Raw genomic sequence first — 23,229 nt, 5'->3', positions numbered from 1 at the left:
AGCCCTTTTCATACTTTATTTTGAGACAGAGCCTAAGTTGCTTAGGGCCTCCCTAAGTTGTGGAGGCTGGCTATGAACTTTTTTTTTTTTTTTAAAGAGAAAGTGAGAGAGGGGAGAGAAAGAGAATTTTTAATATTTATTTTTTAGTTCTAGGGGGACCCGGGCCGCACGCATGCCAGGGGAGCGCGCTACCGCTTGAGCCACATCCCCAGCCCTGGCTATGAACTTTCCATCCTCTTACCTCAGCCTCCTGAGCCCCTGGGATTACAGGGGCTGTAATCCCAGGCCCACTGAGCCCTTTTTATTTTTTATTTCGAGAAAGGACCTTAGTTGTCCAGGCTGGCCTCAAACTTGTGATTCTCCTGCCTCAACCAAAAGGAATGGGCCACCTTGCCTGGCCATTCCACTTGCCTTTTTCCTGGTCACCAGGGTCCAAGACCCTCCCCACCCCTACACTTCACTGCCCGAAGAAATCATTTACTAGAACATGTTAGCGGTCTTTCAACCTTCCAGACCCAGACAGAGAAAAGCCCCACAAATTTCTAACCCAGCACACAAGGCCAGGCACGATGGGAGAACCCAACCTCTGTGTTGCAAGAATAAGCCCATTTTACAGATGTGGAAAAACTGAGGCTCAAGGAAGGATAAAGATCCAGCCACAGCCAAGTAGGCTCTGGATCCCCTCTCTGTCTTCTCTCTCCCAAGCCCACAATGAGACCTCACCAGTTAGTGGCAAAAGTTGACTGAGCCAGCAGAACCAGACTTTCTGGGGAGCTCTTTGCCAAATATGTATCCAGAGCCCTGGAAGGGTTGCCACCCTCTGACCCAGTAGTTTCTCATTTAGAACTCTGGTTTAGGCGGTAATCTCACGGAAGGACAAGGAGATAGGCAACAAAATTCAGAGTAGCATGTAATGGTGAAAAACTGAAAATAGTCCACTCATCTGTAGGAATAGTTAATAAATTAGGAAAAAGCCCTATGACTGGACAATACACAGCTAGTAAAAGTGATGTCTTTAGCCAGGCACGGTGGCATACGACTGAAATCCAAGCAACTTGGGAGGCAGAGCCAGGAGGATCCCAAGTTCAATGCCAGCTTCAGCAGTTTAGTGAGGCTCTAAGCCACTTGGTGAGACCTATCTCAAAATAAAAAAATAAAAAGGGCTAAAAATGTAGCTCAGTGATAAAGGACCCCTGAGTTCAATTAAAAAAAAAAAAGATGTCTGAAGAATTCTAAAATGCTAGTGTAAAAAATGGTATCTATTTGGGGTGTGTGTGTGTGTATATATATATTTTCCCCCCACCCTAGGGATTGAACCCAGAGGTCCCTTCCCACAGAGCTACAATCTCAGCCCTTTTTATTTTTTAGTTTGAGATAGGGTCTCACAAATGGTTTAGGGCCTCACTAAATTGCCAAGGCTGACCTTGAATTGGTGATCTTCCTTCCCAAATTGCTGGGATTACCGGCGTGCACCACCACACCCACTGCATTCTCTCTTGAATGTGTATCTACTTCTTAAGTAAACCTCTGTCTATGCCTTTGGTATGCTGAAATCCTTTTTTGTCACTTATGCCAAGAACCAAGAAACCAGCCAGTCCTGAGTCAAATTCCCCCTTCCCTGTGGGTACTCCTTGGGCCCTTCTCCTGAGACAATAACAATTACAATAAACAATATTTGTCAATTGAATAAATGACTTCTTTTCCTTGGAGATCTGAGGATTGAACCCAGGCCTTTGCATATGCTAGGCAAGCACCCTGCCATTGAACCACACCCCCAGCTCCGAACAAATGGTTTTTAACAGTGGTTCTCTTTGGGTGGAATCTTGCATGATTTTAATTTAAGTTTAAATTTTCTGTATTTTTTAGGTTTTAACAATGAGTAAGTTTTACTTTTTTTGTCTTGTTTGTTACTAGGGATTGAACCCAGGGGTGCTTAACCACTGAAATACATTTCCAGCTTCTTTTATGTTTCATTTTGAGACATAATCTTGCTAAATTGCAGAGGCCAGGCTTGAATTTATGATCCTCCTGCCTCAGCCTCCCAAATTGCAGGATTACAAGCATGCACTACTGTGCCTGGCTATATGTTTTACTTTTATGATCAGAAATTGAAATTGTTTAAAGAAATAGAAACAAATACAGAAAAATCAGAGGTTCTTATGAGTGAGTTGAACAAATAGTGTTCTTACCTCAAAAGAGACAAGCCTGCACAATCATCCCTCAAGGACTCATCTCAGGCCACTGCTGGCAGAGAGCCCTGGACCTGAGTCAAAGGAAGTGTCCCAAGGATATAAAAGTTAGTGTCTGCTGCACTGCGAGCCCTGTGCTGGCTTGGGGCTCACAGCACCCAGCCCAGGCGTGCCCCGGGAACACACACACATGGACCCAGCCCTGCCAAAGCAATGCCCAGCCCTGTCACTCAGGAACGCAGCTGCTTGGGGCCATTCACGCCTCATCGATGCCCACTCGGTGTTCAGCGGACAGCAGACATGCCGGGGCACATCAGAGTAGCTTTGTCCTGAGTTGCATGCAGATAGCCAAGCAAGGGCAAGGGCACCCACACAGCCCGGGGCTTTGCTCTCAACCCAAAAACCTCCCAGGCAGCAGCCTGGCTTATGAAACCCAGGCACAGCTTTACATAATCGTGGGAAATGAAAAGAAAAAGTACATTCATACAAATGCACCCCCCCCAACCTCAATAATGTTTTCAAGATGGAATTTTATTTTCCTTTCTTTTTTTTTTGATTATAAAAGCCAACTATGTTCATTGCCATTATATCCCAAAAACAACAACAAAAAAGAAATGGGTAAAGAAACTCACTCCCACCCTCCCAAGTCCACCTTAGCTTGGAAACTATCTTTGTAGGCTTTTTGCTTTGACCATATAAATGATACCCAAGTGCATAAATGTACACACGTGCTTTTATTTATTTATTTTTATTTTTAATGGTACTGGGGAATTAAACCCAGGGATCCTCTACCACTGAGCTACACCCCAAACCCTATTTATTTTACTTTATTTTATTTTAATTTTTGTCCCAAGACAAGGTCTCACTAGGTTGCCATGGCTGACCTCAAACTTGCAATCCTCCTGCCTCAGCCTCCTGTGTCACTGGGACTACAGGCATATGCCACCAGGCTGGGCTTTTATTTGTTCTTGACAAAAAGGCTCTACCTCCTGCTCTATCTCTCACTTTCACTCCCTTAACAATGTATCATCAGCTGGACACGGTGGCACACATCTGTAATCCCAGCAGCTCCAGAGGCAGAGGCAAGAGGATTATGAGTTCAAAGCCAGCCTCAGCAATTTAGCGAGGTGCTACACAACTCAGTGAGACCCTGTCTCTAAATAAAATACAAAATAGGGCTGGGATGAGGCTCAGTGGTCAAGTGTCCCTGAGTTCAATCCCTGGTTAAAAAAAAAAGTTTCACAGCCATCCCAGAATTGAGTGGTACAGTCTTTAAGAATTAATCAGTCCTTTGGGAAAGCACTGAACCTAAAGCTGTCCAGCTCCAGAAACCAAAGTCATAGCAGACTGGCCTGCATTTTTCGCTGGAGAGTTCCCAGAACCCCAACACAAGAGAGGGTCCTATTAACAGTGCTGAGTCCTAGGCCCCATGACAGAGGCTAATTCAGGAAGCTTGATGCGGTACCCAAAGATCTGCATTTTTTGTTTGTTTGTTTGTTTTGTTTGGCACCAGGGATTGATCCCAGGGGTGCTTAACCACTGAGCTGCATCCTCAGCCCTTTTTATATTTGATTTAGAGACGTCTCGCTGAGTTGCTTGGGGCCTCACCAAGTTGCTGAGGCTGGCTTTGAACTCACGATCCTCCTGCCTCAGTCTCCTGAGCAACTGGGATTATAACCATGGTGTCCAGCTTGTGCGGAGGCTTTTGCTGCAAGAGCCTGGGCCTTCAGGTCTTAGGGTGTGCCAGCCTTGGGGCTGACAGCAGAAAGAACTGGGCCTTGACTCTTCCCTGAGCCTTTGCCAAGGTCTGTGGACTCTGAGGAGGGCCAAGAAGGTGCTGTGGTGATGCCACCGGCACTGTCCAGGGCAGGGCGAGACAGGTGCAACAGGAGAGGGATCTGGGTATGCGTACCAGTGTGAGAGAGGGTGAGTGAGAGTGAGTGCCTTGGGTATGCACAGGAGAACACAAGACTGAGTGTGAGGATGTGCAAGGAAGTGCCCATGTTTGTGTCTGAGAATATGAGTGTGTGTGTGTGTGTGTGTGTGTGTGTGTGTGTGTGACAATCCTAAAACCTGGGCTTCCTCACTCCTGGCCCAAGTGCAGCCCTTTCAGGTCCCCATAGGTTCCCCCAGAAGTGGCATCGATGCACCTGCATGGCCCTTCTCCCATCCCACTCACCCCTGCCAGCCTGGCTAAATGGTCCTGGAATTTCCTGCTGAGGCACGCTCAGAATCCTCCTGTTCCACATTCCACCCCAGCAGGCTTTAGTCAGCACTGTCTAGTGCCCAAAGCCAATCTCCTGCCAATAACCAACTCGGTGGCAACACTCAGCTACATGACACCCCTCACTCCTATTTTCCTCTCAGGTGTGTGTTTGTGTGTGTGCAATATATATATATATATATATATATATATATATATATATATATAGATAGATAGATAGATAGATATATAGATAGATAGATATATAGATATATAGATATAGATATAGATATATATAGATATATATAGATATATATAGATATATAGATATATATATAAATTTTATTTAGAGACAGGTTCTCACTGAGTTGCTTAGGGTCTTGTTAAATTGCTGAGGCTGGCCTTGAACTTGAGATCATCCTTCCTCAGCCTCCCCAGCCACTGGGATTACAGTCATGTGCCACCATGCTCAGCTCAAGTATGTCTTGGTGATCCAGGAGGTCCTAGGGAGCCAGTTGTGGGGGACTCTCACAGAGTTCATTGTACCTTCCTGGCTCCTGGAGGGTGCTCTTTGCCCCAGGCACTTCATGGGTCCTGTGGGACAGCTCAGACTTCAGCATCTATCTCTGCTTTCAGGTTGCTGTGGCTTTTGTTGTCACCTGATGCTGACATCAGGATGTCTGTGCCACTTCCTATCCTCCAACAGAGCACCTTTGCGTCTCAACTTTTTAAAAGGCCAGAATGGAGGGCACCAGTTAGAACAGACAGATTCCCTCCCTTGAGGTCTCTGTGATTCCTTCTATCCCTGGGTACAGATCTGATACTTGCTGGCTGCATGACTTCAGGCTTATGATTTTATAATGATACTTTCACTTTACATGCATTTATTGAGTGCCTGCTATGTGTGAATGACAATTCTCATCCCTGAGGATAGAGCCAGGGACAAGAGATCTCATCCTGGATCTCCTGGAGCTGATAATGCCTGTGGAGCTAGGCTCAGTGGTGCATGCCTACAATCCCAGCAACTTGGGAGGCTGAGATAGGAGGATCACAAGTTTGAGGATAGTTTCAGCAATTTAGTGAGGTCCTAAGCAACTTAGATCCAGCTTCAAAATAAAAAATAAAAATAAAGGGCTGGGGATGTAGCTCAGTGGCTAAGTGTTCTGACCCCCAATTCCAATAATAATAATAATAATAATAACAACAACAACAACAATAATGATGCAGTTTGAAGAAGAACCCAACAGAGTCTCTGGTCACATAAGGAGAAGGAGGTGCTGCTCTAGATCCTGGCAACATACAAGCTGAGAGAAGAACTTTACTGGCTCAGGGAACAACAGATATGAAACTTCTGGGAGGGAGAGAGAGAGGTTAATGGTTTTTTTGTTTTGTTTTGTTTTTTGGTACTGGGAATTGAAGGGGGGTGGGGGCTTAACCACTGAGCCACACCCCCAGCCCTTTAAAAAATATTTTATTTAGAGACAGGATCTTGCTAAGTTGCTTAGGGCCATGCTCATTTGCTGAGGCTGGCTTTGAACTTAAGTCCTCCTGCCTCAGCTTCGCAAGCTGCTGGGTTTACAGGCATGAGCCACTGTGTCTAGCAAGCTTGGTGGTTTTTGAATCCAGGGATGTTTTACCAATGAACTGTGTCCTTGGTCCTTTTCCTTCCTTTTTCTTTTTCTTTTTTTTTTAATTTTGAGGCAGGTGTCACTAAGTTGCTGAGGCTGGTCTTGAATTTGTGATCCTCCTGCCTCAGCCTTCTAAATTGCTGGGGATACGGCTATGCATCACTGTAGTCAACATGAACTTGATGTTTTTTAAGGAAAGGAAGAAGACTAGTGAGCTGGAATGGATGGGGTGGAGGGCATGAGAACAGGAAAATAGGAGAGGCTGGGGTGGGGGGCAGGGGCTGAATTTTATTTCAAAAGTGGAGGAGGATTGATGGGAGCATAAGTTGGGGGAAACCAGGAGTTTTCTCTGAAGACCATAGAGAAAGTGAATGGGAAAAGTGAAAGCTGAAAATAGCTGAGGGTGTGAGGGGAGCAGAGCAAGATGGCGGCTGGAAATAAGGCAGGATCCAAGGTTGGCCTTTCAAGTGTCATGTGATTTAAAAGGTGCGCATGTCTGATTGAAGACCCAGGACCCAGGCACAGTGGAACTGCTGTGGACAAACAGAGTGTTGGTTCCTAAACTGACCTTAGGGAGGTTTAAGAACAATAAAATACGACCAAGATCCAGGATGAAGTGGGTGGGCCCCATTTTTGTGGAACCTCAGGATGAGAGGAAGCCCTCCCCCGGGTTCCAGAGTCCCATGGTGGGGTAGAATCATTTTTCTTTCCATCATTACTCTGTCCCCAGCGCCACAATGAAGCCTGTACCCTCATCCGAGACTAGGGTAGGTGCAGAGAGGCCAGGAATAGTCCCATTGGGTAGATGGGGAAATTGAGGTTTGAAATAGGGAGCTATTGCCCCAGGAGCCACAGAGTTGGAAGCACAGAGCTTTCAAAACATTTTATTTATTTATTTATTTATTTATTTATTTATTTATTTATTTTAGAGAGAGAGAATTTTTTTTTTAGTATTTTTTTTTTTTTTTTAGTTCTTGGCGGACACAACATCTTTGTTGGTATGTGGTGCTGAGGATCGAACCTGGGCCGCACGCATGCCAGGCGAGCGCGCTACCGCTTGAGCCACATCCCCAGCCCTCAAAACATTTTAGAATTAGTCTCTTTTACCAGACATGCACTATCTAAGGGCAGAGGACCTAGCGCCTGTCAGGACTGTCAGGGTGGCATGCCTAGGGGCCACATCACTTCAATCCAAGTCCACAGTCCTTGCTAACCAGATGTCATGGGGCCAGCCTTTTTGGGCTGGACCAGCAGGAGCTAATTGCTATGAGATACCACACTTGGTGTCTAATTTGGCATGGTGGGGGAGGAGCCTGAGGAACATCTAGGTGAGGACTGGCCATTATCTCATGACCAGGGCTCTAGGTATGGGCTATGCAGAAAACACTGGGGGTCCCCAGGCTGGGCTGGCACTGATGCCTCTCTTGTCTCAGAGTTTCAGCCCTCTGCTCAGTCACCCTTTCGAGGGGCTTATCTTTCCTAAAATGGAGTATGTGGTTTCCATGAGACAGCATCTGTAGACACCCCTACTCTTGGGGTCTTCATCCCTCTGGGGACCATAAGATCTGGTAACAGCAAAGGTGGGTACTTCTGTCCCTACAGCCTTGCAGGCAAACCTATTAATCTTTTTAGGAGTCAGCTGTGTTTCTAGATCTTACTAATCTGTGAAAAACGTGCCCCTAGTAATTTCTCAGTTACCATTAGCCAGTATTTTCAGTACTACTTCTAGTGTCTTCTCATGCTCCAAATAAGGCCTGGGTCTTTCTTAGAGCTGAGGCTGATCTGCTGGGGCAGAGCCTGACACTCACCAGACCTGTGATCTTGATTGACCTTGCCATGTCTCAATTAGCTCATCTGTAAAGTGGGATTGCCAATGATTACCTCCTCTCTCCACCCAAGACTGGAGGAAAGAAAGCGCTTTCCGAGTCAAATAGCCAAACTTTGAGCCAAACCTAGAACCTGGAATGGTGCTAGTGGCGGCGGCGGTATTAACGTGGGTGTGGCTAAGTCCATCAGAGAAGCTCAGCCTGTCACCCGGGGCCCAGCAGCCAGTAGGTGCCCAGCAAAGGTGGGGGAAGGCAGGGGGCGGGGCCGGCGTCGCCCGTCCGCCTCGGGTGATCAGCGCCCGCCCCGCCCCATGGGCGGGTCCTAGGGAGTCTTAACGCGCCCTCGCGCGGCACCCGGCCTCGGCCGCTGCCAGTCACTGCTGCCTGAGCAGCTTTCTTTGGGTCTCTGTCCTCGGCTCCTTGTCCTTCTCCCGGCCACGCCATGGAAGGCTACCACAAGCCTGACCAGCAGAAGCTGCAGGCCCTGAAGGACACGGCTAACCGCCTGCGCATCAGCTCCATCCAAGCCACCACTGCCGCGGGCTCCGGGTGAGCGCCGAGCGCTGGGCGCGGGCCCGGGGAGGGGCGCCCGGCGCGGCGGGGCTCAGACTAGGCGGGGAAGCTGTTCCTAAGGCCTCGCCGGTTCCGTGTCGCGCTGCACTCTGCCACCTTGAGGGAGCCGGCAGGGGCGTTGTCAGATGGCGGAGGCGTGCGCCTCGCGGGGCTCCGGGCGCTGGCGCCTTCCGCTGCTCCGCGCACTCGCGGCCCAGCTACCGGCTCGGCCGCGTGGGCCTCGGTCCCTGGAGCGCCGCAGGCCGGTGTGCAACCTCAAACTGCGTTTCCCTCTCTGCACGGTGGCTCGGGGTGGGGACGCGTGATTGGCGAGGCCTCCCTCTGCGGCCATAGCGGGAAGGCCACCATTATTGCTCTCCGGGTCCGGTGCTGCTGGCGCGGCCTTCTTAGCCCGTCCACAAGCCACTGGTAACATTCCGCCTGGCGGTTGGGGAAACTGAGGCTCCGAGTTCTCCAGGGTCGCGCACAGCCAGAGCTGGAATTTGAGTCCACGCTGTCCATTTCGGGAACTACTGTTTTAAGCCACTATCTTGCGGGAGACTCCCGTCCTGTCTTTCTCAGCACTTCAAAGGACACTTCCCCATCCTCTTTGTCATTGCCTCACGCTCCTATCACTCATGGGTTGGGGTCCTAGTTTGGATCAGGAACTGCTGGGAAGGCCATGGTGGGGGCAGGGAGGTGGCACGTGGTCGCAGAACCTGGCCTTAGTGGAAAGAAAGAAGAGTATTTGGAAGACTAAATGAAAGAGTTCCAGGGTCCCCGCAGGGGGAATGAAGTCCTGGGTACTAATGCCTCCACACACACTAGGTGGTTTCAAGGATTCTGGTGCTCCTCTTGGGGCCAAATATAAAACTACTCAAACAGCAAGGTGCTGGGTAATGAAATGATATGAGGGGCTGGGTAAGGAGTGATTTCTAAGGATCTTCCAACCAAGCCTGTGTTTAGAACAAAAAGATTCGGGTTTCTGGCCAGTTTCATGTAGGACATATTAGAATTGGGGATGTAGCTCAGTGGTAGAGTGATTGCCTAGCATGCATGAAATCCTGGGTTTAATCCCCCACCACAACCCCTCCCACCACCACCACCACCCCCAAAAAAAAAAGAAAGCCCAGGTTGGGTATGTGCTCTCCATTTGTACCTTCTCAGAAGATCCTGGAACTCTTGCAAGCTATTTGCCTTCACCCTGCTCCTGTGCATACTTTGGACCTATTATCTCTCCTAGGTTTATATCAGTTCTGCCCTTATGTCTTACTTCCAGTGGCACCCAGGACTTTCCAGTGCATGGTGTGTTCGCACACCTTTGTCACTTGTGCTGTAGTACTGAATCTGCTTCCTTGGCCGTTTCATAGGGTCTGAGAGAGACACTGAGACACTAGCTGGAGAGACTCTGTGGGGATCTAGTAACTTGTGTTGCACATCCGAGCATCTTATGTGACTAAATAAGATATGCCTGCCCAGGATTCTGGCATCCTTTACTGCATTCTGAGAAAAACTTAGATAGATTGTGTAATGTTCACATTTTATAGACTAGGACACCGAGGCTAGTTAGTGTATTAAGTGACTTGCCTTGTAGCTGTTGAGTACTATCTGGTATGGAGTTCACATCACAGGAAGTCCTGTTGGGCATGTGGGCAGCACCAACCTGGAGAATGGAGGGAAATAGGAAAGGGGAAAGTAAGGTGCAGTCACGGCAATATTAGCTTGAAAAGTATTTGGAAAGAAATGAAATAGCAAAACTGTAGGGGGCTCCCAAAGCAGAGTTGTCAGTAGGACTTGGTCCTTATCATGTAGTTACTACCAGGAAAAGATAGTAAGAGTTAACCCATGTTTACATTGTAGCCTGAGGGAGGAATTCAACTGAACTCAAAAAGTATCCATTTGCAAAAAAAAAAAAAAAAAAAAAAAGATTAAACCTGTAATAGCTGTGTGTGTATGTGTGGGGTGTGTGTGTGTGTGTGTGTGTGTGTGTGTGTGTGTGTGGTGAAAGATGCAAGAAAGACTTCAACTAGGGAGGATCATAAGTTTGAGGCTAGCCTCAGCAATTTAGTGAGGCCCTAAGCATCTTAGAGAGACCCTGCCTCAAAATGAAAAAAGGCTGGGGATATAGCTCAATCCCCAGAACCAAAAAAAGGAAGAATTACTTACTTAGAGAAAGCTTATTTTTCAGAAGGAAGTAACATTGCTATGCAACCTCTGTCACAAGAGAGATTTTGAAAGGTGTATGCAGAGGAGGGGTTGGGGCAGGGGATAGCGTTCAATAAGTATTCAAGGAAGGCTTGAGACACCAGCAGAGCTCGGGTTTCCCAGTGTTTATTTTGAGGCCTGCTGTTCCCCCACTACAGTGGGTGAGTTCCATCAAGCAAAGGCTCAGTTCTGAGGTCCTGGCCTAGTCTGGACTTCAGTCTCAGCTTAATTGACCACTCTCTCAGGGTGCTCCCTTTTTTTCTGGGGGAATTTGCAAGTAAAATAGGACTTTGGTACAATCTTTGCTGGTTACCCAGTGAGGCTGGATTCAGATGTTCTGTTACTGAGGACCCAGTTTCTTGGTTTGGGGAGTCCTGATTTCTTGGAGGGAGTCCTGATTTCTCGACAGTTTTCTCACTCCTGTGCCATTGCCAACCCCCTGTGCAAGGGACCTCACCACACCCCAGGAAGTGAGGACACTGGCCTCTGTGTTAGGAGCCAGGCCTGGAGGTGGAGGGACAGAGCCTTCACAGAGGACTTTTTGTTGAGACAGTGCTCACAGTGGCCGTCTCTGGGGTCATCTCTCTCTGCATGCTGAGGAAACTGGTCCAATTTCTCCAAGCTTTTGAAAAAGGAAACCCCAAGCCAGGCATGGTGGCACACTCCTGTCATTCTAGCTAATTGAAGGCAGGCAGGACTTCTGACTCCCATCTTCGGAGAGAGTAACATTTGACCAGACCTAGCTGATGGGTACAAGGAAAAGAGGAATCCAACCTGGCTCTGTTCCAAGCACCCTTGCCCTCGGGAAGGCCCTGCCCACCCCAGAGCTTCAGTTCTTCCATCTTTAATGGAGAGGTTCATAGGTAGTTTATAGTGAAATTCGTGAAGCAAGCTAACTTTTTATAAAGAAAGGTTCATTTAGCTAAAACTTTCATTTTAGATGCCGAGGGGGTCCGAACAACATGGTTCTGGGGACACTTTATCACTGAGCTTTTTTTTAAAAAAAAAAACACATGATCTCACTAAGTTATCCAGGCTGGCCTTGAAATAATCCTCCTGCCTCAGCCTTCCAAATCACTGGGATCATAAGGTTAGGCTACCCGCATCCAGTGAGAGAGGGCAAATGGTCCCATAGTCCCTTCTAAGGGCATGCCCCCAATTTAACTGAGGATCTCCCGCTAGGCTCCACTCCTAAAGGTTCCACACCACCCCTCCACTGCCTAAGTGGGACCAAGCCTCTAACACATGAACCTTTGAGGGACAAACAGCATCTAAATTATAGCAAGTGGTTTTCAAACTTAGTTCCTTAGGAGCAGGGCTGGGGGTAGCTGAGTGACCAGGCCCTGGGATCCTACCACCCACTGTTAATTGGTTTTGCTTCTGGGTGGTCATGAGGCTTTGAAGTGATAAGGGTTGTATCCCTTCTGCCCAGCTCTGGCATTTGGGGGTGTGTTGGCTGAGTGCTCAGAGTTCCCCTCCAAACTCTGGCCTCATGTGGGTACAGCCTGTCTGGGCAGAAAAGGGCTGCCTAGGCCTACTTCTCCATTCAGACCATCTTGGGACCTCCTTCAGCCTGGCGTTGATTGAGGCAAGAGCAAAGTCGTTGAAATTGCCCCAGCAGTAGCAGCACCATTACTCAACTCAGTGTGAAGACGCCCAGGTACCCTGGAATGACTGGGTTCCTTGCTCCAGTGACCTCGGAACTCAGCAGGGCTAATGGTCAGGGTTTCTTGAAGCCGGAGACAAGATGCAGCCCCCTGGTTATAGTCTGGCTGAGACATCCTGGTGGCTGCCTGTGAACCCTTCACTGTGCCCCTGGATTTGGCCTATTTGAGCAGAACCTGGTCCCACAAAATCAGGAACTTTTTTGTTGCCACAGACTGCAGTTATCTGTGCCAGATGATCAGAGCACTATCCGAGGACAGTCTGCAGAGGCAGGGCCTTAGGCACACTCTGCCTGATCCCAGCATGAAGCAAGCTGGCAGGTGGGTCTCTCTGACCAAGGCTCACATGGGGGGCATCTTGCTCAGAAGTCACTTGCATTCATGGGCTGGATGTAATCTCTGAGGGCTGCACAACTGGTCAGGGAAGTGCAGATACCTGAGAACTTCCTCCACAAGACTCTGAGCACCCTTTTTCTTTCTTTTTTCTTTTTTTTTTAAAGAGAGAGTGAGAGAGAGAGAGAATTTTAATATTTATTTATTTTTTTTATTTTATCAGCGGACACAACATCTTTGTATGTGGTGCTGAGGATCGAACCCGGGCTGCACGCACGCCAGGCGAGCGCGCTACCGCTTGAGCCACATCCCCAGCCCCATGAGCACCCTTTTTCCTCCTTTTAAAAACAAGTCATTAACAGCTATATTGAGATATCATTTACATATCATAATATTGTAAGTGTACAGCTCTGAGATTTCAAATAAGTTTGACTTACAATAAAATTTTGTGAATTTATCACATCCAATTTTAGTCCATTTCATTACTCCCAAAGATCCTTTCTGCTCATTTGCCATCTCTCCCCTTTCCCACCCCAGTCCCAGGCAACCACCAGTCTATTTTCCTCTCTTCTGGACATTACATATAAATAGAACCACATAGGGATCTCTGGGGTCTGGCTTCTTTCACTCTGCATAACTCTTGGAAGTCATCCATAAATTAGTGCTTTATTACCGTTTGTGGCCGAATATCCCATTGTGTCTGTATTTCACACTTTGCTTATCCATTCACCAGTTTCTCTTACTTAGCAGTTTGCTTTTGTCCAGCAGTTTGCTTTTGTCCGAGCTTACTGCTGGCAGACAATGTGTCCTTGGGCAAGTGACTTGCCTTCTGTGGACCTTAGTGATCCTGTTCTCAAGATGAGAAGGAGGTTGGACTTAATTTCTGATACTCAGAGAGCTGATATTAATGGAGAGATTGCCAGTTTCTCTACACTTGACTGTGTTCTTTATACACACACTACCTCATTCAATCACATTCAAGTGTCTTCATTTTACAGAAAGAAAACGGAGGTTCACAGAGGCCAGAGTCAGGATACCTCATCATTCACTTGTGCACTCAGTTTGTTCAAGATGCTTTTCGGGCTTGAAGACACAACAGTGAAAGGACTCAAAAGTCCCTGTCCTCATAGAGATTGTGCTCAGGAGGATAGCCAGGCTGTACGCAAGCACATTGTGCCAGGCGGTGACAGTATGAGTGAAGAGAAGAAGGGTGCTTTCATTAATTTTTAAAAATTTTGTTCTGTTGTACTGGGGATTGAACTAGAGGTGCTCTACCATTGAGCTAAGGCCCCCAGCTCTTTTTATTTTTTTTTATTGTGAGACAGGATCTCACTAGGTGGGTGAGTCTGGCCTTGAATTTGAGATCCTCCTGCCTCAGCCTCCGAGTCCCTGTGATTACAGGTGTGTGCCACTGGGCCTGATAAGAAGGGTGCTGTTAGATATTGTGGTCAGAGAGGGCTTCTGGGAGGTGGTGACATAAGGCAAATATCTGAAGAAACCATCTGAGATCTGAAGTCAGTTCGTTTAAGGTAGGAGCCAACTCTGTAGCACTAATACCCTGGCATCCCCTATTCCTTCCCAAATATTATAAAAAATAGATTTGTACATAAAGAACATAAATAATATACGTATGTTATAAACAGTGAATTTGCTATCTCCGTGAGTCTGTGCTTTTTTCACATATTTTATTGATTGAAATAACATCAGTGTTAGGTCTGAAGTGGAAGTCATTTATTTTTACTGTTGTATGGTATTCCCTTATGGAATATATTGCAGTTAATCTATTCTGTTGATGGACATGTTGAAGGTTCCACGTCATGCCATTGCCATCAGCGTGGGGACACCCTTGTTTATTTGCCAGAGTGTGGAGCATGTATTTTTCTGTGTTTCTACAGGTGGAACTGCTGGGTCTTAAGGAATGTGCATCTTCAGCATATTATTTTTATGTGGCTTAATGGTTAAAATATTACTCAGGTTTTCTATTTCTTCTTGAAACAGTTTGAGTAAAATATTTTTCTCTAGACATTTTTCTGTTTTCATTTTTTTAATGTGGTGCTGAGGACGGAACCCAGTGCCTCACATTTGTCAGGCAAGTGCTCTATCACTGAGCCACAACCCAGCCCCTCAAATTTATTGACATTAGTAATTCAGAGCACTTTATCATCTAGGTTCATGCCCTGATTAACTTCCTGTCTTTTTTTTTTTTTTTTTTTTTTTCAGTATTGGGAGTTGAACCCAGGAGTGCTCTACCACTGAGCTACATTCCCAGCCCATTTTATTTTTTCTTTGAGGCAGGCATTCCTAAATTGTCCATATTTGCCTTGAACATGTGCTCCTCCTGCCTCAGCCTCCAAGTAGCTTGGATCATGTGCATGTTCCACCAAGCCTGGCCTGTTTTCTTGATCCTGCTCTGTCTGAAGTTTGCTAAATTTTCAGTCTTTCTTTTTCTTAAAGAACTAGCTCTTCGTTTGGGGATGTGGTTTAGTGATAGATTGCTCACCTTGCATGCACGAGGCCCTAGGTTCCATCCCTAGCACTATTAAAAATTTTGTTTTGTCCTGGGGATTGAACCCAGGGTGCTTAACTCTTGAGGCACATTCCCAGGCCTTTTGTTCTATTTTATTTTGAGACCAGGTTGCTGAGGCTGGAGTCAACACCACCACACCTGCTCATTTTTCTGACTTTTTAAATTGATCTTAGCTATTGGTTTTCAACTCTTTTTTCTTTCTTTTCTATAGCATTCCCCCTACCCCTTCTTTTGTAATTTTAAAGTATTGGGGGTTGCCTTGGTAAGGCCTTGATGGGTACTTGGCTTCCTCAGTTTGCTCATTCATTGAGAAACCCTGTGGCCTCTCACAATTCAGGGCCCAGCCTGTGTTTCGAAGAGGGGCCACTTTGGGATTGGAAGCTGACTTCTTTGTTTCTTGAAGGAGCCCAGCATGAGTGGGAGCAGTCTTCTCTGGCTCTTTCTTTCAGGGAAAACAAAGTGCCAAAGGATGAGAGAGACTTCCTATGGAAGAATGTGTTCTCCTGGAGGGGGAGGGCAGAAGGAAGGGTCTTTGAGAGACCTTAATTGGGTCTGGTTCTAAGCTGTCCACACCCCTTCATAGATTAACTAATTGAGATTGGAAGGTACTACTCAGGCCAGGATAGGATTTGCCCACAGTCAGGTCTGCTGGTAATCCCCAGGTAGCACAGAAAGGTGGACACTAGAGTAAGACCCTGTATCCTCTCTAGTTCTAGCCAGTTTGTGTCCTGAGGCCACTGATTCCTAGGCTTTGGGCCCTTAATAGCCCTTTAGTGGTTTGAGCTTAAAAGTAGTTGTATCTCCTGTGTGTTCAGCATTTTACAATTTACAGAACCCTATCTCAGTAGAACCCTATCTCAGTCCTTTGCCTTCCCTTCTTGCCTCCAGTGACTGGGGTTGGGTCACATCACAGCTTGCAGATGAGGAACTAGAAGAACCTAGCTGTTGATGGTGGCTAGTGGTAACCTGGGCGCTTTGCGAGCATTCTCTCACTTGTGCCCTGGGCACCCCTTCACAGCATCTACATTTGCAAGTGAGGAAGCTGAGCTCTGAGGACATGACATGAGCAAGTCATGCAGCTCAAGTGGCACAGACTGTATCTCCACCCCATGACACTTTGCTGAGAAAGAACCTTGAAAACTCTGGGGAGGAGCAGAGAGGATGCCTCTTTTCTAGGGATCTTTTCTTCTGTGTGTGTTTACTTGGTGGGTACAAAGAATGCCAGCAATTGGCCGAACATGGGCTTCACGGTCACTTGGCCCCATCACTTTGGACCTGTGGCAAGGTAGAACATCATGGCAGCCAGGAAGCAGAGAGAGTGGGAGCGTTGGAAAGGGGAAAAAGCCAAGGTCCCAATATCCCCTTCCAGGGCATGCGCTCAGCGACCTACTTCCTCCAACTCTGTAGGCCCCACCTCTGAAAGTTCCACCTCCTCCCAGTAGCACTATCCTCTGGGGACCAAGCTTTCAACACATGAGCTTCTGGGGAACATTTATGAGCCAAACCATAATACCAACTTCCTCCTTCCATATCCCCTCTGTCTGAGTCTGGGCATTCCTCTGCCACATGCCAAAGGTACTTGTGTCCTGCCAGAGCCATGTGGAATGTCACCCTGGGGTCAAGAGGAGGACGGGCGGGTGAAACCCCTACTCCTGACTTCCTTCTTTGGCCCAGGACTCACATGCTTCCTTCCCCACTTTATGGCTTTATCATAAGGGGGCCGTGGCTTTCCCAGTGGGGCTCCTCTAGGGTGGAGGGGGGAAGGGGAGGAGGCTGCCTGAGCCTGTGTAGACCGGGGAGTGAGTTCTCCAGCTGAAGTTGGCACTGGGAGCCAGGGATTAGGGTCCCTGCCAGGCAGAAAAGCGTTCCTTATTTACATGTCCTCACCTCCCTCTTTCAGGTGTAGTGTGTTTTCCCCCCTGACCGGGAGTTCATAGAAATGGTTAAGTATAAGATGATTGTGTGCCGAGATGTGGGTACTAAACCAGCATGGATAGTTCTCCAGATTCCTCTACTAACCTGTCTGTGCTGGGAGTGACTCACCCCTAACCCGGTAGGGGTCCGCTGCAGGGGAGGAGGGAGGCTGGTGTGAGCCCCAGATGTCGCATGTGCTCTTGGGTTTGGCATTAGGCATGTTGTAGTTGTGAAGTGCCCCCCGAGAGCAGTATCAGAGGCTGGGCTGAGCTGCATGTGGGGGGAGGCTGGGAGACATGTGCCCCAAGTCTGACGCCTTAAAAAGAACTGGACCAGAGGGCGCCAGGGCTAGCCAGGAATTGCAGCAGCCCAAGCAGGAACCCCAGCCTCTACCCCTCTTCATCAAGTGGGTCCTGCCTACCTAGGCTGTAATCCTTGCACTTTCTAGTGTTAATTCCTTTGTTCAGGAGCTTCTTGGTTCTTAAAACAAGAGTCTAACTAAAGGGGGGCCCAGGGCTAGAAGTGTGGGTTCTTGCTTTTGTAGGTCCCACCTCAGTTCTTGTCCACAGGCAGAAGGGATTTTTATTTATTAAGATTGTAGCCTTTGTAGGAGAAGAGATTGTATGTTTTGCTTTTAAAGTTCTGCATGAAAATATAGTTGCAAGTGTTATACCATCCCTCAAAATGCCCATCTAAGAAGCTGTCAAGAAGCCCAGCCATCCGATTGGAAAGCCCAAAGCCTGATTTTTCAGGCTTCCAAACCTGTGTGTTGAGGCTGCCAGAGGTTTGTGGTCACTTGGTGAGCCTTCCTAAACCCTGCCCCATGACCCCAGGGAACCAGTACCCTGAGCAGGTCAGGATGTCCCTCACAAGTGGGCATACCCTGACAATCCCATTGGGACGTGGCTCTTTGATCAGTTATAGAGGTGCTGTCACTCCTCAGCTGAGTCCTGGACTCCTAGGAGCCCACGGTGAGGGAACTGGCCCTTACCAACACTGATTGCTCCCCAGCCCCTGTCCTGCCCTATAAGGTACTATGCTGACTTTGGGCCAGGTCTGTTCTGCCTGATCTTTCTTGGGCCCTTTCTTCCTTCTGATGTGAGCCCAGAGTTTTTCAGGTGCCATGACTGAGGGCCTGGCCTGATGCCCTTGGGAAATTATGGCAATACCTGGCATCACTGGCTGGCCCCACTCCCAAGCAACCAGTGGTAGCCTTTCACCCTGTGCCACCCTTCCAGAGAATGGGGCATGTGGCTCTCTGATAAGTGAAGCAGATGAGACCCTCCTTGGGACATGCATCCCCAGGTCCCTACTTATATGCCTGGTCAGAGTTATAGGTCACGGGCTGGGGCCATGATGCACATGTCTGTCTTCTCTCCTGGGCCACAGCCACCCCACATCATGCTGCAGCGCCGCTGAGATAATGGCTGTCCTCTTCTTCCATACCATGCGCTACAAGTCTCAGGATCCTCGGAACCCTCACAACGATCGCTTTGTGCTTTCCAAGGTAAGAGTCCAGCTGGCCAGGTGCGGTGGCGCACACCTATAATCTCAACCGTTTGAGAGGCTGAGGCAGGAGTATCACAAGTTCAAAGCCAGCCTCAGCAACTTAGTGAGGCCCTAGGCAACTCAGTGAGACCCTGTCTCTTAATAAAATATTTTTAAAAGGGTTGGATGTGGGTCAGTGGTTAAGTGCCCCTGGGTTCAATCCCCATTACCAAAAAAAAAAAAAAAAAATCCCAGCTGCTCTTTGCCAACCAGCCTCCACCTGGGGCTCTGTGTCACAAGGGCCCTGGAATGGCGACTGTTCTCAGCAGAGACTTGCTATTCATTCTATGCCCAGTCTAAGTCCTCTCTCAATGTCTTGCTCTGTGCTGACTCAGCTGATAAACTTCCTGAGCTAAGGAACATGTGACTGAATTAACAGGTCGCCCTTCCAGGGCTCCCCCTGCCCCTATATTAACAAGGCTCTAACTCAAAGGAATGGGGTGGACGTCTATGGTAACCATGTCCGGCTGGGTGTCCTGCTCAATCTGGGAGTAACAGGCAGGACTTGAATCCAGGTCTGGGGTAATTTGGTGACTTTCTGCCTGAGTCTTTTCTACATTGTGCCAGCTCTCTGATGGGCCACACCTGCTCCCCCGCCAGGAGTGCTGCTGTACAGTAGCAGGGTTTTGGATGGGGGCACCCTGCCTTGCCTCTTCTGGGTGAGAGTCACAGCCACGAACCATACCCCGATTGCTCAAAATCCACCTGTCCTCAGGCCTGGCTCAGCAGCCTCTGGTCTCTCGGGGCAGGCTTTAGAGCTTAGAAGTCTGTCCAAGTCTGTTTCATGCCAGAAACCAAGGATTAGGGCAGCCGGCTGCCTGTTGGGGTTTTGGCCTCATCCAGCTGCCCAGCTGCACCCCCCTGCACCTGTCTTAATGCGTGCCCGGCCTTGGCTGTGGGAATTTTGGGCTGGAAACCAAGGGACTGGAGAGGGATGAAATGGGAGACACGGCCTTCACTTGTTTCTTTCCTTGAAACAGATACCCCGGCCGGCCGGCTCCGCCAGGCCCTGGGGTTCATGTGCATTGGGAACAGCCCCATGTGCCAGCTCTCCATCTGACCCCCCCCTCTACTGTCCATCTTCTGGCAGGGCCATGCAGCTCCCATCCTGTATGCAGTCTGGGCCGAAGCTGGTTTCCTGCCTGAGGCCGAGCTCCTGAACCTGAGGAAGATCAGCTCTGACTTGGACGGGCATCCTGTCCCGGTACGTGTACCCGCCAGGAGCTTCCCAGGTCTCTGCCTCCACCTTTTCTCTTTCCCAGGCACAAGGGAGCAGGGCAGGGGCCCACGGAGACGCGGAAGGTATTAAGGCAAAGGACAGGAATGAGATGAGTAAGGAGGGATGGGAGGGATGTAGGCTTTGGGGGGGGGGATGTTGAATTCCCCCCCTGCTGTGCAGAAGGGCAAGTCTTTTTTTTTTAATTTGTAATTTTTAGCTATACATGACAGTAGAATGTATTTTGACGTATACATACATGAGGTATAACTTGGGCAAGTCTCTTTGAGGCCCAGCCAGCAATGTTATGGGGTCAGCTTCATGGAGTGCTCTTCCCCAAGCTTCTCTTCCCTACTGTCCACCCCTTTCCCAACTGTAGACCAGATAGATACAGCTTGGGGAGAGAGTTTCACTAGTAAGGAGGTAGCAGCAGGATACTGGTGACACCCCAGGGAAGGAACCTAGCTTGTTCCTCAGGATGCCAACTGGCATCCCTACAAATACTGGAGCTCATCAGTTATCACAGAACTGTCACTTCGGCCTGGAAACTAGAACCCAACGTTCTACCTATTTTGCCACAAATTTTCTAGCTGCTTTATAAAGTGGACTCTGTTTATAGATGAGACAGCTGAGGCTCACAGAGGGTTAGTCCCCATCCTGAGGTCCCACAGCTCATTAGAGGACAAAACTAGGAATTGAACCCACACCCACAATTACTTTGGTATGAGAATAAGAAGTCACATTGTGGAGAAAGGTCTCCTGCTAGAGAGATGAGTTCACCAGGTCTGGATGGGGGTGTAGCTACCCTGGCTCCAATGGCTGGTGAAACTGGGATACTGGAGGGTTAGTTAAAAATGTGCTGCTCTCTGCTTTCCATGTGAGTAATTGTGGTTCTCTGTTATGACAGAAACAAGCGTTCACCGACGTGGCCACTGGCTCCCTGGGCCAGGGCCTCGGGGCTGCTTGTGGAATGGCCTACACAGGCAAATACTTCGACAAAGCCAGGTAACACCCCTACTCACTACCCTGCCCTCAATAGTTATGGGAGTGGTCTTTAGTGGACCAGCTTTAACGACCCCACCACCACCACCTAGCACTGCCTCTTGCCTGGCTGGGCTGAGTCTGTGGACTCTCCTGCCCTTACAAAGACCTAGTGGGGAAGGTACCATGGCCAGTCCCTTTCAGATGGGAACAGAGCCCCTTGGTAGTAACTGGCAGGCCAGGTATGTGCCAGGGTACGTGGTCCTGTCTCATCCTTTGAGCCCCGGGTGCTTTAGCTGAGGAGTCCCAGTGTTGCCCTTAAACCCAGTTCCTGGAAGTCTCAGAAGGACTCATTCCCCCACCCCCATATCTGATCAGTCACCAAGAGCCTAGGCCTGAGCTACTTTCTTTTGTCTTGGAAAGGGTTGGGTTGTGTGTTCTGGCACTTGAGCCACCTATTATCAGCTAGAGAAGAAATAGCCATTTAAGAGATTGGACCTGTGAGGGTAGGTGAGCAGCCTGGCTGGGTATTTTTTGTTATTTCAGTTGGTTTGTATAGAACCCCCATAATCTATCCCCCAGACAGATAGCAGTCATAAGGTTATCTGCTCTGGCCAGATTTGGCCTGGTGGGCAGGGGTTGCGAGCTGTTAAGAATAATCACTTGCGGGCTAGGAATTTAGCTCAGTTGGCAGAGTGCCTGCCTGGCATGCACAAGGTCCTGGGTTCAATCCCCAGCACCAAACACATTTACCAGGCCAGGTATGGTGGTGCTACTTGGGAGGCTGAGGCAAGAGAATTGCAAGTTCAAGGCCAGCCTGGACAAAGTGCATAAGTAAATGCATAAGTACATACTTAGCATACAGGTCACCAGAATGGCTCTTTCATTCCTTTACTACCTAAGAGCCAGGTCCTGTGCTTAGTGTCCATGTTCTTGATCAGGTTTCACCTTGATAAGCCCCCTGTGAGATAGGAGCAGTGTGAGTAGTTTACCTCTCTTTACAGATGAGGAAAACAGGTAAGATGCTTGCCTAGGCCCTCCGGTCAGAGGTGGAAACACCCAGGATGCACATTCAGAGTCCCCCAGCTACTCTGTAAAGGGCCCCAGGGAAGCACAGGAAATGAGTATGGGGAGGTGAGTGCATAGGGAGCTGCCTAGAGGAGGGCCCATGGGGCCTGGCCTCCAAGGAGGCATGAAGGACCCAGCCCTGCAGCCCTCCACCCTGTGGAAGAGCCACAGCCAGGCTATGGTGGGCTGGCATGATAGTGGGTCCTCCAAGGGCAGGTGGATGCAGGGAACCTGGCCCCGCACTACACTGTAGGAAGCATCTGCTGTTTGCAGGCTGTAACTCAGGGGCAGGGGCTCCAGGAGGCTCCACACCCCTCCCAGACTCCCTCAGGCCAGGGTCACCTGGCAGCACAGTCTTCCTCTGCAGTCCTGGCTGAGCTTTGGGGCAGCTTAGCTACACCCAGAAGTGATTCACCGTGAAATGAAGAGAGAGTCACAAAGAATGGGATGTGGGTTTAAGAGCATTTTAGTTGGCCTAGAACCAGACATGTGAGTTAATTATTCCCTACAGTTGCTTGAAATAATTCCCTATGAAAGATCATTTCCTGACCCTCACATAATGGAGCAAGTCAGTGTAGGGAGAAGGGGTTTAGCTGGGTTCCCAGAGGCCTAGGTGGCTTGGGGCCAAGATTGGCTAAAGCCTAGTCCCTCAGACTACCTGGGGAAAGGGGCCAGGTCACCAAGAAATTATCAGCCTGGGCCAGGCATCCGGAGCACTGTTTCTACCTGCCGTCTCATTTGAAAGGTATATAGAACAATATAAAAAAGAAATGGACATTTTTCTTATTCTTAGCCCCTTCCCTAGTTTAAATCTAACAATATATTGCTAGGTTTCCTCCATGTTATTGTAAAAAATAAACTTAGAAGCTAGTAATCTTCATGTATATTTAAATTATATTCTGCATTTTAAGACTAAATCTTGGGCTGGGGATGTGGCTCAAGCGGTAGCGCGCTCTCCTGGCATGCGTGCGGCCCGGGTTCGATCCTCAGCACCACATACCAACAAAGATGTTGTGTCCGCCAACTAAAAAATAAATATTAAAAAAATTCTCTCTCTCTCTCTCTCTCCTCTCTCTCCTCTCTCTCCCTCACGCTCTCTTTTGGTATGTGGTGCTGAGGATCGAACCCGGGCCGCACGCATGCCAGGCGAGCGTGCTACCGCTTGAGCCACATCCCCAGCCCTCTCACGCTCTCTTTTTTAAAAAAAAAAAAAGACTAAATCTTTGTCAGGTATGGTGCTTCATACCTATAATCAATCCTAGCTGTTTGGGAGGCTGAAACAGGAGGATTTTAAGTTTTGAGGCTAGCCTGGGCAACTTAGTGAAATCCTGTCTGAAAGTTAAACAACAACAACAACAAAAAGGTGGAATCATTT

The 23,229-nt window shown here is 48.5% G+C and overlaps 1 protein-coding gene across 2 annotated transcripts in view; it reads left to right on the top strand.

Annotated features, from left to right (window-relative positions):
- Nucleotides 1-8,196: 8,196 nt before the first annotated feature.
- The window catches only part of Tkt (transketolase), a 28,683-nt gene continuing 13,650 nt past the window's right edge, over nucleotides 8,197-23,229 (top strand). The window contains exons 1-5 of one of the 2 annotated variants that reach the window (XM_026388598.2): nucleotides 8,309-8,395; nucleotides 17,028-17,069; nucleotides 18,431-18,548; nucleotides 19,680-19,793; nucleotides 20,713-20,810. In XM_026388598.2, the coding sequence (XP_026244383.1) occupies nucleotides 18,465-18,548; nucleotides 19,680-19,793; nucleotides 20,713-20,810 (296 nt within the window). In that variant the 5' untranslated portion in view covers nucleotides 8,309-8,395; nucleotides 17,028-17,069; nucleotides 18,431-18,464. Of the gene's footprint in view, nucleotides 8,396-17,027; nucleotides 17,070-18,430; nucleotides 18,549-19,679; nucleotides 19,794-20,712; nucleotides 20,811-23,229 lie in introns of both variants that reach the window. The other variant, XM_026388597.2, reaches the window with a different exon arrangement.

Source organism: Urocitellus parryii, chromosome 3 (assembly GCF_045843805.1).
Source record: "Urocitellus parryii isolate mUroPar1 chromosome 3, mUroPar1.hap1, whole genome shotgun sequence".
Lineage (NCBI taxonomy): Eukaryota > Metazoa > Chordata > Mammalia > Rodentia > Sciuridae > Urocitellus > Urocitellus parryii.
This window is presented reverse-complemented; position numbering and strand designations above follow the sequence as displayed.